The 18,576-nt window shown below is 35.1% G+C and overlaps 1 protein-coding gene across 1 annotated transcript; it reads left to right on the top strand.

Moving 5' to 3' along the window:
* Positions 1-7,282: 7,282 nt before the first annotated feature.
* LOC121465401 (olfactory receptor 5AC1-like) lies at positions 7,283-8,200 on the top strand. Its single transcript, XM_041678642.1, has one exon. The coding sequence runs from the start codon at positions 7,283-7,285 to the stop codon at positions 8,198-8,200; it is 918 nt and encodes a 305-aa protein (XP_041534576.1).
* The last annotated feature ends 10,376 nt before the right edge of the window (positions 8,201-18,576 follow it).

Raw genomic sequence — 18,576 nt, 5'->3', positions numbered from 1 at the left:
GTCCTAACTACATCTGCTCTTTCATCCTAATAGCAAGGCTCTATTTCATTTTGTTAAGGCTCACCTCCAACCCACCCCTGAGGACTTAGAATTCTGAAAAATATCACTGTCTCTTGTAAAATCTGTCAAAAGTCAGATCCCAAGACCAAATACCATAATTTCCCTTTTCCCACCCACCAGGCTAGGGCTCCCTTCCAGGAACTGACTAGCAGTTGGATTTTACTCATATATACATGGTAAGAAGAGTTAAATATCTCCTGGTTTTGGTGGAAACAATGTCTGGGTGGATGGGAGCCTTCCCCACCACTAATAAGAGGGTCCAGACAGTTTCCCATGTTCTTCTCCAAGAAATCATTCCCTGGTGTGGAATGATTAGTTGTTTGTGGATCCCTAATTGAACCCTGTAAAGGAGTCTTAAAGGCAAAACCCTTTAAGGCTCCCATTAAAATATAATATGTATGCATTCCTAAGTAGCTTTTATACATAAAACATTGAAAAACCAGCCTATAATTCGCAACCAGAGAATCTAGACAACAAAGAGAGTCTTAAGAGAAACATACTGGAACTACATAGGAAGCCAAAAAAGATGATATCTTTTGAGGAAATTGAGATTGTGAGGGTCATTGGAAAGAAAAGAAGGGGAGAAGAGATGAAGGGAGGGGAGCAGACAAAATCTATAGCTCAATAAAAACAAGAAAAAAGTTGAAATATAGTAAAAAATAAAAATTAAAAATTAAAAAATTGGGTACAGGTCTAAACAGCGAATTCTCAACAGAAGAACCTCAGATGGCCTAGAAACTTAAAGAATTGCTCACCATCCTTAAATATCAGGGAAATGCAAAGAAAATGACTCTGAGATACTATCTTACACATGTAAGAATGGCTAAGATCAAAAACACCAATGACAGCCTATGTTGGAGAAGATATGGAGTAAGGAGAACACTCCTCAACTGTTGGTATAAATTTAAACTTCTACAACCACTTTGGAAATCAGTATGATGGTTTCTCAGAAAACTGGCAATCAATCTACCTCAAGACCGAACAATACCAATATTAGATATATACCCAAAGAATGCTTAATCATACCTCAAGGACACTTGATCAATTCTGCTCATAGCAGCATTATTCACAGTATCCAGAAACTGGAAACAACCTAGATTCCCCTCAACTGTGGAATAAATAAACAAAATGTGGTATGTTGATTGATGTTTCTGTCCTGCCTGGTCCCGCAGCCATTCAGTTCCAAAGAAACACACAAAGGTCTACGTCAATTATAAACTATTTGACCTGTTATCTCAGGCTTCTTATTAACTAACTCTTACATCTTTTTTTGTTTGTTTGTTTGTTTGTTTTTTGTTTTTCGAGGCAGGGTTTCTATGTGGTTTTGGAGCCTGTCCTGGAACTAGCTCTTGTAGACCAGGCTGGTCTCGAACTCACAGAGATCCGCCTGCCTCTGCCTCCCGAGTGTAACTCTTACATCTTACATTAACCCATAACTCAGAGACTTGGTACCTTTTATCAATAAGGCATTCTCATCTTGCTTCCACTGTTTCTGAGTGATGACTGCAGACTGAGCCTTTCCTCTTCCCAGAATTCTCCTGTTCTGGTCACCCCACCTATACTTTCTGCTTGACTACTAGCCAATCAGCATTTTATTAAACCAGTAAAAGTGATAAATCTTTATAGTCTATAACACCATTGTTGCACAGAACTTCCCACTTTGTTTTTAAAAACAAAAATTCTGAATCTAATCTCCTTTGTTTAGGTTTTTTCCTGACCATTATCCATAACAACTTGTACTTAGTACACTAAACAAAGACAAACATTCATAATCCATTTTGGGGGATGTGGGCATAGTTTTCTAGGCTACTTCCTGCTGATTGGGGTGCTGATAATATTATAGGGACCCTAAAGAAGATTTAGAGTTATGGTCAAGTCCTGAATGAAATATTCTGTAAGGCTTGATCTTCACAGCCAGTAATCTTGCGGTTATTCTCCATGTAGAAGTCAGAGGAAACTCCAACAGATGTCCTTTGAAATGTTGGATCATCTGGGCCATCTGTTCCTATTGGAGATTTCTTCAGGAGGGTCTTCCTTAATCAAACCTGAAGTTTTTAACCCAGAATGAATCCACAGCCTCTCATTTCCTGTGGAAAAAAAGTAAAAACCTCTTCTGCAAAGTAACATATATTTTGACTTAAATTTTAATGTCAAGGCAATTTCTAAAATATATTGGTTGGATTAATCTAGCAATACTTATAATCAAATGTCTTTTAGCAGCTGTTGCTACTTCCTCAGCCATCAAACAATTCAAAGACAACAAAATAACATATAGTATCCAGATTCTCTGTGTATTTTCCATCTTTTGTGGCTTTAGTTTAAGTTTACTTTTTTTGAGACAGGGTTTCTCTGTATATCTTTGTCTGTCCTGGAATTTAGTTTACAGACCAGGTTCTCCTGGAATTCACAGAGAACCACCTTCCTCTGCCTCTCAAGTGCTGGGATTAAAGGTGTGTGCCACCATAGTGTTACATTTACACAATGGAGTGTTACTCGCAATAAAAACAATGACATCATGTAATTTGCAAGAAAATGGATGGAACTAGATAAAGTCACCTTGTGTGAGATAAACCAGACCCAGAAAGACAAACATGGTATTTACTCACACATAAGTGAATATAGATATAATGCAAAGAATGACCAGACTACAATCCACATCCACAGAGAAGTTAGGTAACAAGAAGGACCCTAAGAAATTAACATGTATTCTTGAGAAAAAGAAATAGAAGAGATCTCCTGGGTAATAAGAAGGACTCTTAAGAGATTCACATGTATACTAGTGAAGGGAAAATAAAAGAGATTTCCTGGGTAAACCAGGAGTGGGAGGATGGTTGTGGAGAGGAAGGAATGGGGGCATGGAAAGGAGATATTCATTGGTCATGTTGTGGGAAGGACAGAGGGGAGAGTACTAAAATAAGTATGCATCTAGAAGGAGGCATTTTAGGGTTAACCCAGTGCCAGGGAATCTCCCTGGAATCCATATTGATGACCCCAGCTAAAACTCCTAGCATTAGTGGATAGGGATCTTGAACTGGACTTCTCTTGTAATCAGATTGGGGTCTACCTACCATAATTGTCATCAGAGGCCCTTCATGCTGTAATTGATGGAAGCAAATGCAGATACCCATAGTTAAGTACTGGACTGAGCTTCACAATTCAAGTTGAAAGGAGGAACAAGAGATTTATAAGGAAAGGGATTCAAGAACATAATGGGGAAACCCACAAAGACAACTGGACTAAGGTAAAGAAAGTTCATGGAGTCTGGATCGACAGCTAGGGTCACTTCATGGGATCAACCTAGACCCTCTGCATATGAATTACAGTTGTGTAGCTTGGTCTTTGCGGGGGCTAGCAATGGGAATAAGACCTGTCCCTGGCACATGAGCCAACTTTTAGAAATCTATTCCCCATATTGAAATCCATTGCCCAGTTTGTGAAGGCTGTAGAACTTGATATTGCCTCAACTTCATATGTTATGCTTTGTTGATTCCCATTGAAACCTGCCATTTCTGAACAGAGGAGGAATGGATGGAGTAAGGAGGTGAGGGTAGGAAGAGGAAGAGAGTAGGGAGGGTAAACTGTGGTTGGTATGTAAAATAAAAGGAAAAATATTTATTTTTGAATGCAACATCTTCATTGCTTAAAAGTAAATTTAGATTGCTATTATGTTACATTATTTAGAAAATATGAATGGGCCAAACTTTTCATTTGACTTATAATTAATTAACCTATATCTTTAGTTTTTGAAAGAAATAGAGCATATGTAAGGATATCTATAATATGTTACTAGTTTTGATCTGCTAATTAGTGAACAATGCCCAGAAGACTGCATTTATCCTACAGGGGGTTTTAACCAGCATTTAGGGAATTTCAGTGTTCATCTCAAAAACAGGATTGAAGGCAGAAAGAAAGAAATATGATTCCCTCACAACTGTTTTTGTTAAGGAAAATTGATGCAGAAAGAGCAATTCTTGATACCCTTCTTCCCTCACTTAAACTATTCTACATGAGGATTTTTTTCTTACATCCATGGGTGAGAGATAATTTTTCTTATTTTCATTTCTAAAAAGTGAAATGAAGTCCATATCAAATATGAAGACTTCCCCAGTATATTTAACAATATATATGGAAATATCATTTAAGGGGATTTATCTAACAAATAGAACACAAAGCAGTTCCAACTGAAAGAGCTAAATCCCTATGGCCTCACAGGTACTTGTTTGTGGACCAATGATTTGATCTCCATTGTGTGGTTTTGTGAAATCTTTGTAGGTAAACTTTACACTGTGCTTCTTATTAATAACACTAAGGGGTTTAGCTTCGTAAACTACCGAGGGGTATTGCATCATAGAAACCTAGTATGCTATGGTAAAACCACAAACCAAACTTCGTAAACTTTTAAATGAATTACAATAAGTCAAAGGTGGAGTGGAGACTCATATGTTTTGAAAATTAGCATTGTGTTTCCTTAATTAAGATAGCCAGAAAGTGATGGCACATGCTTTCAATCCAGCACTTGTGAGACAAATACAGATAGACCTCTCTGAGTTTGAGGCCAGCCTGGTCTACAGAGTGAAGATACGTGACAGGATCCAAAGCTAGATAGAAACCCTGTCATAAAAAGAGAAAAAGAAAAAGATAATGTAAAAAAACAAATATATCAAAATTTCAGTTAACTTTATAATGAATTTTATTTTAAAAATATCCTGGAAATCAAGTTAAATCACTCAGAGGATTGTAAAAACTAGACAGTGTCTGCCTGATTCCTCGCCTGGTTCTTGGTTCACATAGCACTCCTGGAAGCATGAAGAAAGACAATTCCACCACACAGCAACATCGGTTACATTAGTAAATTTTTAGCAGGTAACAATTATAACGTTACAATTTTTGGAGATCAGATGTTTTAATTTATTTCAAACATACCAGCTTCTATTAATGTCTTTACAAACTTAAAAACTACAAACAATTCCTTTTATCTATTCACAGTAAGAATGGAGAAGATAACACTTCCCAGAATACTGTCTTCTATTTAAGTGAAACAAAGCCCCTAGGTAACTTTTTATGTAATAATCAAGTTCCTCATATTATTACTTTTTAAAGTTAATCATAGTCACCATGCTTTTTATTTAACTCTATATTCCAACAATTTTCCATTTTCTTTTGGTTTGTAGTGATGATTCTTGGAATAAAATACTTTCAGGAGACCACCCATATGAGCTTGGGGTCTATAGTTAAATACATAATGAAATGGTAAAGTAAAAAATTAAAAAATATGTATTGGAACACACCTATTTGTCTGGTCTTTTAGCAATCCATGACTGTCTATTGTTTAGAGATTCATGCCTGCTGTTGACAGTTGACCTGTTCCTATTTTAGTTTATCAATGCAGTGTTGTGTATACACAAACACATTATGTGCAGGATTCTGCATATTTTATCATTACAGAAGTGCCATGTGATGGTGATGTCTTAATTTTCCTCCTCCTTGGTTTATATTGGATCAATCTTCACCCCACGGCTTATTGCACTCATGGATACATGTTGACCTTTGTTTTTTTCTTCTTGTCTGTTATGAATATAGTCACTATTAATCAATTTGTTTCTGAAATTTGTCATATTATTTTCTATTTTTTCTTTTTTTCTTGGCTACATTGTAGCGAACTGTGAAGGTGGACACCCTATCTCCCAAGAGCAGACATCAGGGGTTTAGGTATTCACAATGATCATCTGTGCAGGGTCACATAGTAGTAATCTGAGCATGGGTTCTCCATCGTGTGTGCAGCACAGCCCACATCCCTAGTGACTTTTCTAGTCTCTGTATTCAAATGCATGGTGAGATGCAACTTATGGAAGGAATGATTTTCTTCTTAAAAATAACTTGAATTTACTCTTTTGTGCCTTTGAGTGTTTGCCTGCTGGATATCTGTGAATCCCATGATGTGCCCCTTGAACTCAATGCCTGAGGAGAATGTCAGATCCTCTAGATCCAGACTTACATATGGCTGTAAGCTACTATGATGCTGCTGGGAACTGAACCAGGATCTTTTGGAATAGTGGCTACTGCTCATAACCACTAAGCCAATTTCCCAGCCCCTCCATTTCTTTCTATCTCATTGCATTTCTTTCAGCGCTTAAATTATATATAGCTGTTGAAAAATTTGGCGTTTCTTTTCACTGTTGTTTCTTTTGTAATGTTATATAATCTGCCTTCACTTTCAAAATCTCACTCATGAAATTGAAAGGAATGCAGTGTTTTCTACCATAATTTTGTTGCAAAGAAATAAAAAGGTCTACTAGAAAGCAATGATGGTATAAGGAGCCAAAAAATCAGAAATAAGATTTCAAATTGCTATCTTATTACTTGACATTTAGTATGTAATTATAAAAGGATTATGCACATAAGTAATACCAAAAACATATTTACATACTTTTACCATATAATATTTTAAAGATGTATGTATATACATAAAATGAAAGTAGAAAGGATATCATCAGGAAGAAGAAAGATTAGGAAAGGGAGAAAATGTGATATTTCTTAGTTGTATTTTCAAAGCACATAATACAAAATAATGACATTATATAAACTATAACTTTGTATAATAATTATTAATAATAAAATATAGTATTTTGTAGGAAACTGTAAAAGACTTTTTAAATTGAGATAATGTCTCTTTAAGACATTTTATTATAAGCCTGAAATGATGACATGTACCTTTAATCCCAACACTCTGGAGACAGAGGCAAGTAGACCTGAGTTTGAGGCTAACCTTGCCTGAATGTTAGCACCAGGACAGCTTGGGCTACATAGATAAACCCTTTCTCAAAAATACGAAAACAAACAAGTAATCACTTATGACATTTTAGTATAAAAAGGATTATATATTTTTCATTCTAATGTCTTTATGCCACCTCTCTCACACACACACACAAAGTCACACACTTTATAACTGATTAAGATATGCATGAGAAGGTAAATTAGTGTGATCGGACTCATTATTTATCTTTCAGATAAGTGGGTCTGAAAGTTTGTACATTAAAATTGTTCAGAAAATATTTTGTTTCTGGCATGATTAAAAAGAAGAAACAAGACACATTCGTATCTATTGACTGTGGAATGCCTGAAGCACACAAAAGTAGTCTCAATACAATCTTATTCTACTGGGTCTTACTTACACTGAAAAAACTCTCCCCCCTCCTTGCAGTGAGCAGTCTGAGCAGATGTGATGGAAGGAAATTGGACCCAGTTAGCTGAATTTTTTCTTCAAGGAATAACAGATCATCCAGAGCTACAAGTCCCTCTATTCCTGGTGTTCTTTTCCATCTATGTCATCACCATGGTGGGCAATCTTGGCTTAATTTTTCTTGTCTTGAAGGATCCCCATCTTCACACTCCCATGTACCTTTTCCTTGGAAGTTTAGCCTTTGCTGATGCCTGTTCTTCAACCGCTGTGACTCCAAAAATGCTTATGAAATTTTTAAATAAGAACGACATGATATCACTGGGTGAGTGTTTTTCGCAATTTTATTTTTTTTGTTCAAGTGCGACTGCGGAATGTTTCCTACTGGTAGTGATGGCCTATGACCGCTATGTAGCCATATGCAACCCTCTGCACTATGCAGTTGTAATGTCCAAAAGACTCTGTGTTCAGTTCATAAGTGTATCATATCTAATTGGACTTCTACTTGCCTCGATTCATGTAGCATTATTATTTAGGTTAACTTTTTGTAGTTCCAATATAATAGATCATTTCTTCTGTGATGTCATACCACTCTATACAATTTCTTGCACTGACCCATTTATTAATGCCTTGGTCCTTTTCATTTTTGCTGTTTTCGTAGAAGTGAGTACTTTTATGAGCATTATAGTTTCTTATATCCATGTGCTTTTTGCCATCCTGAAAACAAAGTCTAAGAAGGGCAGAAGCAAAGCCTTCTCCACCTGCAGTGCCCACCTCATGTCTGTCTCTTTGTTCTATGGCACCATCTTTATAATATATGTGATATCTGTATCAGACACAGAAAATTATCAAGGTAAACTGTATTCATTATTCTACACCGTTATCATTCCTCTACTGAACCCCTTTATTTACAGCCTAAGAAACAAAGAAGTTTTAGGTGCATTGAGAAAACTCAGAAAATAATCACTTTTTTCTGAAAATCTTAAAGTGTTTTCTATCACTAGATTCTCTCTTTTTAATTTTATCATAATATTTGGCACTGTATATTGCAGGGATAATGTGAATTTTTTACATAATGTTAGGTAGAGCAATAAAGCATAGATAAAATGCCTCTTATTATTATTGTTGTTGTTGTTGCTGTTAAAATAGTGAAGTCTTTAAGGGATAATAGAGAATAAACTGTTTTTGAATTCAAACTCAAACGAGAACATGAGTTATCTGCAAATTATTTTCTTCATAAGATTAATACATTCTTCTTTTTCTAATATATGTTTGTATATTATTGAAACAAAAATTCCATGTGTATGCATTCAACTTCTATTTTTCATTTATTGATTTTTCTTTTATACATAAATACATTGCAAATGATCATAACTAACATCCACCGTCCCCTCTCATCCTCTTCCCATACACCTGCTGATTTTCTTCTTACTGTCAAAGGGAGCCCTTCCCTAATCTCATGTTTTTTCACACCTGCTGTATTTAACACAGTCATTGCAATTATGGACATACAGCTGTGGAGGACGCTGCACAAAGAACACTGCACTCTTGATCCAAAACAGGGAAAAAAGGGCTGGAGTCAAGCTAGAACCTCTCTCTCTGATGAGTAGCCCTAGCCCTTGAGTACCAGAGAATGCTACAGAGTCCCTCTTCTTCCTCTGGCGTTTACATTTCTTCTGCTCACACTTCTATCATGTCCCTTAGGCCTTGGAGCAAATGCAATAGTTGTCCCCTTCAGGACTGAGGACTCTAGAGTTACTTATTTTCAGCACATTAACCATTTTATTAAAAAATGTGGTTTTTGAAATTTTTATATATAAATACAGTATTTATGGCATTTCCACACTTTTGTTTTCCCCCTCCAATTATTCCTGTCACATTTTCTCACATTCTAAAGCTCTGTTATGAGTCTCTGTGTTAATCATTGTCCTTCACAGTAAGAAGCTTCTGTAATCAAGGGTGAAAACTATGGCTAATAATACATCTGTTTGGAAAGTAGTCTAACCACATGTCCATTTAGCATGATAATAAGTAGTGAATCCTAAACCACAAGATTTGTGGCTGCCATGGTCAGGTGCTTTTAGTCATGTTTACAGTACCAGGTATACATGTCTTTCCATGGAGTAGGTATGAAATTCAATCAGTTTGCCATTGATTAACCCCTAAGAATTGTGCTCTCACTGAATCAGTGGGAAGGAGTGCCCGACAGATGCCAGGGCTATCAATGAGTGATCTCCCCCTATAGCCTCAATATCACCTACTGGTAGTCTGAGGGCCAGGTCTACTCAGCGGGGAGAGAGATTCTAACTTGACTCCAGTATGTTGCCTCACTGTTATGGGTCAAGAGTGAACTGCTTTCAGTAATAGAGTTTTACCATGTGTTTCTGTTAGGCATCCAAAAGAAAATTGCAAAAACTTTGCCTTGGGATGCTCTGTGGCTTCACAATTAACACGCAGGGAATTGTCCCACACTTGATAATGGTATTTTCCTTAAAAATACTAGAGATTCTGGTATCAGAATTCGCCAACATGTCAAAGACCTCAGTTTGAATTTCCTTTATCAAAGCTATCTATATCGTTTAATATTGTAAACTAGCTATCAAAGTAGTAGTTCCCCTTTTTACTCAACTAAAACCTATTTCAAATCTTGATTGATTATATAAAATTTCCTGAAATGTGATTACATAATTGTAAACAATAGGGATATTTTTATTTTTATAACCACTGCATATTACACACATGATAATGTATTGAAACTCAGTAAAAAATAAAAAATATTTGCAGTAACCTTGAATATTCTATTGTAAGTACCAACATCAGACATCAGCTATTATATACATTTTTTTCATTTGACAGTGGTTGACCTTGCCATTTGTCTCACAATGCAATTTTCTATATTTCTTTTAAGCTATAGTTATGATAATTACACACACACACACACACACATATATATATATATATATATATATATATATATATATATATATTTCATCCCGTTACCCTCTTTTCTTCCATTTCTCTCTCTCTCTCTGGATACATTCTTCCTACCTACTTACCTTAAAGCAGATGGTTTATTGTTTGTGTTTTACTGTCCCCACAAGACTTCATTCAAATCCCCACGTCCTGTGGCTCCTCTCTTATTTTCTTGACTGTAAAGATACTCTCTCAACCTTATTAACAAAAATAAAATAATCTCAAAAATAAGTTTATCAGTGAGGAGTAAGATGTAGCATTTGTCAATTTCCCTTAATTATGTCCCTTAATATAATATCTTTAGTTCTACTGATTTTCCTTGGTATTTCAATAATTTATTTTGCTTAACTTTAATAATTCAGTTCAGCTAAGCTTGGTCTCATGATATGTCTTTTTAGCTATTTGAGAAGCCTGTGTACTGGCTTCCCTGGTTGTTGCATAAGTTTACAGTCTCTCCGAGTGATCATGATGGTTCCTGCTTCTCTATGTCATACCAGCATTCATTTCCTTACTAAAGTTGATTTTTTTCTCTTATAATTCCAGAGATGTAATACAAAATGTACTTTGTTCAAATTACTTTCATCATTCTCCCCTATTATCTTCGATCTCTTACCAAGTACCTTCTCCTACCAAAGCTGATGCCAAGAAATATTGGCAAACTGAACCTAAGAACACATCAAAAAATAAATCATCCACAATGATGAAGAAGACTTCATCCCAAAGATGCAACACAGAAAATTCTGTCAATGTAATCCACTATATAAACAAACTGAAGAAAAAAATGCATGATCATCTCATTAGATACTGAATCAGACTTTATCTAAATTCAATAGCCCTTAATGATAAAGGTCTTGGAGAATTCAGGGGTACAAGGAGTGTATATAAACAATAAAATCAATATACAGCAAGTCAAGAGCCAATGTAAATGGAGAAAAATCAAGGTGATTCCACTAATATCAGATAAAATATCCACTCTCAATATTTATTCAATATATTACTCGAAAATCTAGCTATAAATCAACAATAAATCAGCAAAGGGAGATTGGAAAGAAAGAAGTCAAACTTTTTGCTATTTTCACATTATATAATATTCACAGTGACCAAAAAATATTCTACCAGGGAACTCCTACAGCTGACAAACACCTTCAGTGATGTTGTAGTTACAAGATTAACTCAAAAAAACATCAATATCCCTCTTATATACAAAAGATAAATGGACTGAGAATAAAATCAGAGAAACAATACCCTTTACAATAATCACAAATTGTATAAAATATTTTGAGGTAACTCTAACCAAACAAGTGAAAGATATGTATGACAAGAAATGAAAGTCTCTGGAGAAAGAAACTGATGAAGATATCTCAAAATGAAAAGATCTCCCATGTTTATGGAGTAACTCTGCCATGCTGGACTGTGCTGAGTGACTGTGCTGAGTGAGCAGGAAGTACTATATATATACGATTCCATTGGTCGACTTCTCTGTTTTTATGCCAATACCACACTGTTTTCATCACTGTAGCTCTGTATTAGAGTTTGAAGTCAGGGATGGTAATGCCTCCAGAAGTTCCTTTATGCTATAGGATTGTTTTGGCTATCCTGGGTTTTTTGTTTTTCCATATAAAGTTGATTATTGTCCTCTCAAAATATACTGAAAGAAAAAAACCATATGATCATTTCATTAGATGCTGAAAAAGCATTTGACAAAATTCAACATCCCTTTATGATAAAAGTATTGGAGAGATTAGGGATACAAGGCTCATACCTAAATATAATAAAAGCTATATACAGCAAGATGACAGCTAACATCAAATTAAATGGAGAGAAACTCAAAGCCATCCCACTAAAATCAGGAACACGACAGGGCTGTCCACTCTCTCCATACCTCTTCAATATAGTGCTTGAAGTTTTAGCAATAGCAATAAGACAACATAAGGGGATCAAGTGGATTCGAATTGGAAAGGAAAAAGTTAAACTTTTGTTATTTGCAGATGATATGATAGTGTACATAAGCGACCCCAAAAACTCCACCAAAGAACTCCTACATCTGATAAACAGCTTTAGTAATGTGGCAGAATACAAGATCATCTCCAAAAAAATCAGTCGCCCTCCTATACACAAAGGATATGGAAGCAGAGAGGGAAATCAGAGAAGCTTCACCTTTCACGATAGCCACAAACAGCATAAATTATCTTGGGGTAACTCTAACCAAGGAAGTGAAAGATCTATTTGACAAGAACTTTAAGGCATTGAAGAAAGATATTGAAGAGGATACCAGAAAATGGAAGGATCTCCCTTGCTCTTGGAATGGGAGGATCAACATAGTAAAAATGGCAAGTCTACCAAAGGCAATTTATAGATTCATTGCAATCCTCATCAAAGTCCCATCAAAATTCTTTACAGAAACTAGCATTTCTAAATCAGCAAACCAGAAACATCCTAATACAGATAAATCAGAAGAAAACAACATTAAAATTAACTTTAAGAAGAGATAGAGGCCCTTAAAGACAATCTGAAAATTTTACTTGTTTAAGTAAAGAAAAAGATAAAAAAAAAAAGGAAGAAATTCCTTAAAGAAAGCCAAGAAAAACAATCAAACCGGTGAATAACACAGTTCAAGTCATGAAAACTGAAAGAAAGGCAAATATAGGGAATTATGATGAAAAATCTTGGTAAACAATTAGGACCTACAGATACAAGCACAAACAACACAATACAAATAATGGGAAAGAGAATCTCAGGTGTGGAAGATATAATAGAGAAAATAGATTCAGCACTCAATGAAATTGTTAAACACAACAAATCCTTGACACAAAATATCCAGGAAATCTTGGATACCATGAAAAGAGCAACCCTAAGAATAATAGGGAGAGATGAAGAGAACTACAGATCAAAGGCACAGGAAATATATTCAACAAAATCATAGAGAATAACTTTCCCAACCTAAAGAATGACAATGTCTATTAAAAACAAAGAAGATTAAAGATTACCAAATAGACTGGACAAGAAACATTCCCTTGCTACATAATAAGCATACAGAATAAAGAAAGAACATTAAAGCTGCAAAGAGATAAGCTCAAGTAACATATATATAAAGCAGACCTATCAAAATTACACTGGACTTCTCAATGGATACTCTGAAAGCCAGGAGGTCCAGAAGGACATTCTGCAGACACTAAGAGACCACAGATGCCAATAAAGACTGGGATACCCAACAAAGCTTTCAACTACCTTGGATAGAGAAAGCAAGATATTCCATGACAAAACCAAATTTAAACAATACCTATTCACAGATCTAGCCCTACTGAAAGCACTAGAAGGAAAGCTAGTTTCCAACCCAAGAAAACTAGCTATACAGACAATAGATAATTTCACACCAGCACTACCCAAAGAAGGAAAACAAACACACACACAATACCACTATCAACATTAAAACCAAAATTAACGGGTACTAACCATCACCAGTAATTAATATCTCTTAATATCAATTGTCTTAATTCACCTATAAAAAGACACAAGCTAACTAAGTGGATATGAAAACACAATCTATCCTTCTGCTGAATTCAAGAAAGACTCCTCAACTTCAAAGAAGGACATTATGTCAGAGTAAAGGGTTGGGGAAAGATTTTCCAATCAAATGGACCTAAAAACAAGTAGGTATAGCTATAGCAATACTGACAAATATCTTGCATATCACCATAGAACCTTCATCTGGTGATGGATGGAGATAGAGACAGAGACCCACACTGGAGCACTGGACTGAGCTCCCAAGGTCCCAATGAGGAGCAGAAGGAGGAAGAACATGAGCAAAGAAGTCAGGACCACGAGGGGTGCACCCACCCACTGAGACAGTGGAGCTGATCTATTGGGAGCTCACCAAGGCCAACTGGACTATGACTGAAAAAGCATGGGATAAAACTGGACTCTCTGAACATGGCGAACAATGAGGGCTGATGAGAAGCCAAAGCTATCCTAATATCTAACAAAACTGACTCCAAACTAAAATTCATCAGAAGAGATGAAGAAAGATATTTCATCATTTTTACATGGTAAATTCATCAAAATGAAGTCATAATTCTCCAAGGGCACACACATTTGCAAAACAAATATTAAAGTTGAAATCACACATCAAACCCTATTCACTAATAGTAGAAGTTTTCACACCCCACTCTCACCACTGGACAATACTGACAAAACAGAATCTTATCAAAGAAATAAGGGAATTAACAGATGTCATGACTCAAATGAACTTAAAAAACAACTATAGAACAGTCTACCCAAACACACACACAAACTATATATACATATATATGGAATAACCTCCTGTATCTTATTGAATCACTATAACTTAAAGTTAGAATTTAACAACAACATTAATTGTCGAAAGCCCACAAACTCATGGAAATTAAACAGTACTCAATTGAATCAACCCTGAGTAAAGGAAGAAATAAAGAAATTAAAGACTTTCTAGAATTCAAGGAAAATGAATACACAAAATATCCAAACTTATGTGACAGTGTGACAGCAGTGATAAGAGGAAAGTTCATGCCACTAAGTGCCTACATAAAGAACCTGAGCTTGATTCTGCCTCGACTTGATATATTATGCTTTTTTTTTTTTTTTGGTTTTTCGAGACAGGGTTTCTCTGTGGTTTTGGAGCCTGTCATGGAACTAGCTCTTGTAGATCAGGCTGGTCTCGAACTCACAGAGATCCGCCTGCCTCTGCCTCCCGAGTGCTGGGATTAAAGGCGTGCGCCACCACCGCCCGGCTCTGGAACTAGCTCTTATAGATCAGACTGGCCTCGAACTCACAGAGATCCGCCTGCCTCTGCCTCCCGAGTGCTGGGATTAAAGGCGTGTACCACGCCGCCCAGCTTATATTTTGCTTTCTTGAGTCATGTGAGGCTTGACTCTTTCAGAACAGAGGAGCAGTGGATTGTGGGAATACAGGAGGTGATGGTAGGATATAGAAGAGGGATGGAAAACTGCGGTTGTTATGTAAAATAAATGAAAAAAATTTTTAAAAATAAATACTTTCCAATGTAGGATAGCTTGGCTGTTGCTTAGAAGTAAATTTAGAGAGAAAATCTATTATATCACTGAAAGAATATTGATCGAGTAAGCATTTTATTTAACTTATAATTAACCTATATTTTTAGATTTTGAAAGAAATTGACCATATGAGGACAATTACAATACAGTTATTAGTTTTGATCTGTTGATTAGTTAATAATGCCCAGCAGATTGGATTAACCTACTGGGAGTTTTTGCCAGCATTTGGGGAGTTTCGCTGTTCATCTCACAAACAGGATTGAAGATGGGAAGGAATAAATATCACTCCCACCAAACTGTGTTTCTTACGGAAATTTGACACAGAAAGAACAGTTCTAGATACCCTTGTTCCTTCATTTCAAGTATTCTTCATGAAAATTTTGATATTATATTCAAGGGTAAGAGATTATTTTTTCTACTTTCTTTAAAAAAATTTAATGATGCCCATGTCAAATACAAAGGCTTTCTGAAATATATTAGACAACATTTGTGGAAATAACTTTCTAGGGGATTTATCTAATAAAAATAATGCAAAGCAGTTTCTATTGAAAGAGCTAAATCCCTAGGACGCACAGGTACTTGTTTGTGGACCAGAGATTTGACCTCCACCATGAGGTTTTGAGAAGTCCTTTCAGGTAAACTTACACTGGGATTCTTATTAATAACATTGGCATTTTTTTTACTACTGAGGTCTTTTGCATCACAGAAAACTTAGTACACTGTGGTGAACCCTTAAATCAAACTTCATAAATTTGTATATAAGTTATAGTAAGTCAAAGATGAAATTGAGACTCATGGGTTCTGAAAATTTATGTTCTGTGTCCTTAATTAAGACAATGTAATAAAACCAATCTGTCAAAATTTCAGTTAGCGTTTAAATGAATTTTAATTTAAAATGTCCTAGCATCCAAGTTAAATCACTCAGAAGTGTGTGACATCTAAGCAGTATCTGTCTGGTTCTAGGTTCACATTTCTTTCCTAGAAACATGAAGAAAGGAAGAGTCCACCACACTGGGAATATCAGTTACATTTGTAAATTTTTGACAAATGACAATCATAGTGTTAAAGTTTTTGGAGATCAGATGTTTGAATTTATTTCAAACATATCAGCTTCCATTTATGTATTTACAAGCCCAATAAAACCACAAACAGAATTTCTTTCTCTATTTCCAGTAAGGATGGAGAAGGAAATCCTTCCAAGAATATTGCCTCTATTCAAGAGAAACAAAACCCCTTGATAACTTTCTATGTAATAATGAAGTTCTCCATATTTTTACATCCTGAAGATTTTTCTTAATCAATGTGCTTTTAAATCAACTTTATATTCCAATAATTTTCCATTTTTCTTTCAGTTTGTAATAATGATGTAATTAATGATAATTCTAAAATTACTTGTAGGAGTCCACAGACATTAGCATGACATCTTTAGTTAATTTCATATTGAAATGGTAAAGTAAAAAAATAAAAAATATGTATTGGCACAAAACTATTTGTGTAGTCTTTTAATAGCCCATGACTGTCTGTTGTTTAGACATTCATGCCTGCTGTTTTAGTTTACCAGAGAAATGTTAATGTACACAAACACATTATGTGCAGAATTCTGCATATTTTGGCATTCCAGAAACGCAATGTAGTGGTACTGTCGTCACTCCTTCTCGGTTTCTACTGGATCAATCTTCACTTTCTGGCTTATTGCACTCATGGATTTATTTTGATCTTTTTTTCTTCTTTGTTCATTATGTATATAGTCATTATCAATCAATTTGTTGCAGAATTTCAGTATATGATTTTCTTTTTTTTTTTTAGGCTACTTGTGATGAACTGTTAGAGTGGACATCCTGACAAGAGGAAATATCAGAGGTGTGGGTGTTCACAACAATCATCTGTGAAGATTCACATATTGCATCCCATGAAAGCACATTCTTGCGGTAATTTGAGCATGGGCTCTCCATTGTGTGGGCAGCACAGCCCACAAACTTAGTGACTTTTCTAGACTGTGTGTTCAAAAGCCGGATAAGAAGCAACTTAAAGAAGGCAGGAATTTCTTCTTAAAACATATATTTTTATTGTTTTATGTTATTTTACCCACTGGATGTCTTAGCTGGGCACTGAACTAAGATCCTTTGGAATAGTGGCTAGTGCTCTTATCCACTAAGTCATTTTCCTGTCCCCCTCTATTTCTTTCCATCTCGCTGTTTTTCTTTGTATCCTTCACAAATTTCAACACTTGAATTACATCCAGCTGTTGAAATCTTTAGCCTTTCTACTGTTGTTTCTTTTTTAATGTTTAATTTTGCCTTAATGTTGAAAATCTCACTCAGAAAGTGAAATGAAATGTTTTTTAACATAATTCTCTTGAGAGGAAATAAAAAGGTCTACTAGAATCTATGATTTTGAAAGGAGCATAAATAAGGAAATGCATAAATAGGGTTTTAATTGTTATCACTTGACTATTAATATGTTAAGATTAAAGAATTATGCACAGGAATAATATCAGAGATATGTTAAGTAGCTTTACAACATAAAACTTTTGAAAGATATGTGAGTATATATAAAATATATATATATGAAAGTAGAAAGAATATCATCTGGAAAAAGAAAGATTACAAAAGAGAGAAGAATGTGAGATACTCTTCATTGTAGTTTCAAAGTTTGTAATACAATAAAATAAATATGACATGTAAACTATTACTTTGTATGATAATTATTTATTAATAAGAATATATAAAATTTTATGGAAAAAAGCAAAAGACTTTTTAATTTGAGTAGTGTCCCTTTAAGACAGTTTTTAATATACCTGGAATGATGAGACATGCCTTTAATTCGAGACAGAGACTGGTAGATCTGAGTTTGATGTCACTCTAGTCTGAATACTAGGACCAGCCTGAGCCATACAGATAAAACCTGTCCCAATAAACAAAAATCAAAAATGACATATTTGTACAAAAAGAATTATGTATTTTTATTCTAAATTCTGTATAAAATCTCTCCCCTTTCCCTGTCTCTCTCCCCCCCTCACACACACACACTATTTATTATTGATTCAGGTATGCATGAAAACGAGTAAATTAGTGCCTATTATCTCATTATTTACCTTTAGAATAATTGGATGTAGAAAGTTTATACATTAAAACTGTTCATAAAATATTTTGGTTTCAGACATATTTAAAAGGCAGAAACATGACACCTTCCTGTCTATTCACTGCAGAGCACCTGATGCACACAAAAGTGGTTTTAATACAACCCTATTCTTACTGAGACTTAGTAACATTTTAAAAAAATCTCCTCCCTCCTTGCAGTGAGCAGTCTGAGTGGGT

This window comes from Microtus oregoni, unplaced genomic scaffold (genome assembly GCF_018167655.1).
Source record: "Microtus oregoni isolate MIOR12 unplaced genomic scaffold, Mior012 000030F_ref0000283, whole genome shotgun sequence".
Lineage (NCBI taxonomy): Eukaryota > Metazoa > Chordata > Mammalia > Rodentia > Cricetidae > Microtus > Microtus oregoni.
The sequence above is the reverse complement of the archived record's forward strand: the minus strand, read 5'-3'. Positions and strand labels throughout refer to the sequence as shown.

Bases quoted from the DNA above. Each gene is read 5' to 3' on its own strand.
- LOC121465401 (XM_041678642.1), top strand. From the start codon at position 7,283: ATGGAAGGAAATTGGACCCAGTTAGCTGAATTTTTTCTTCAAGGAATA.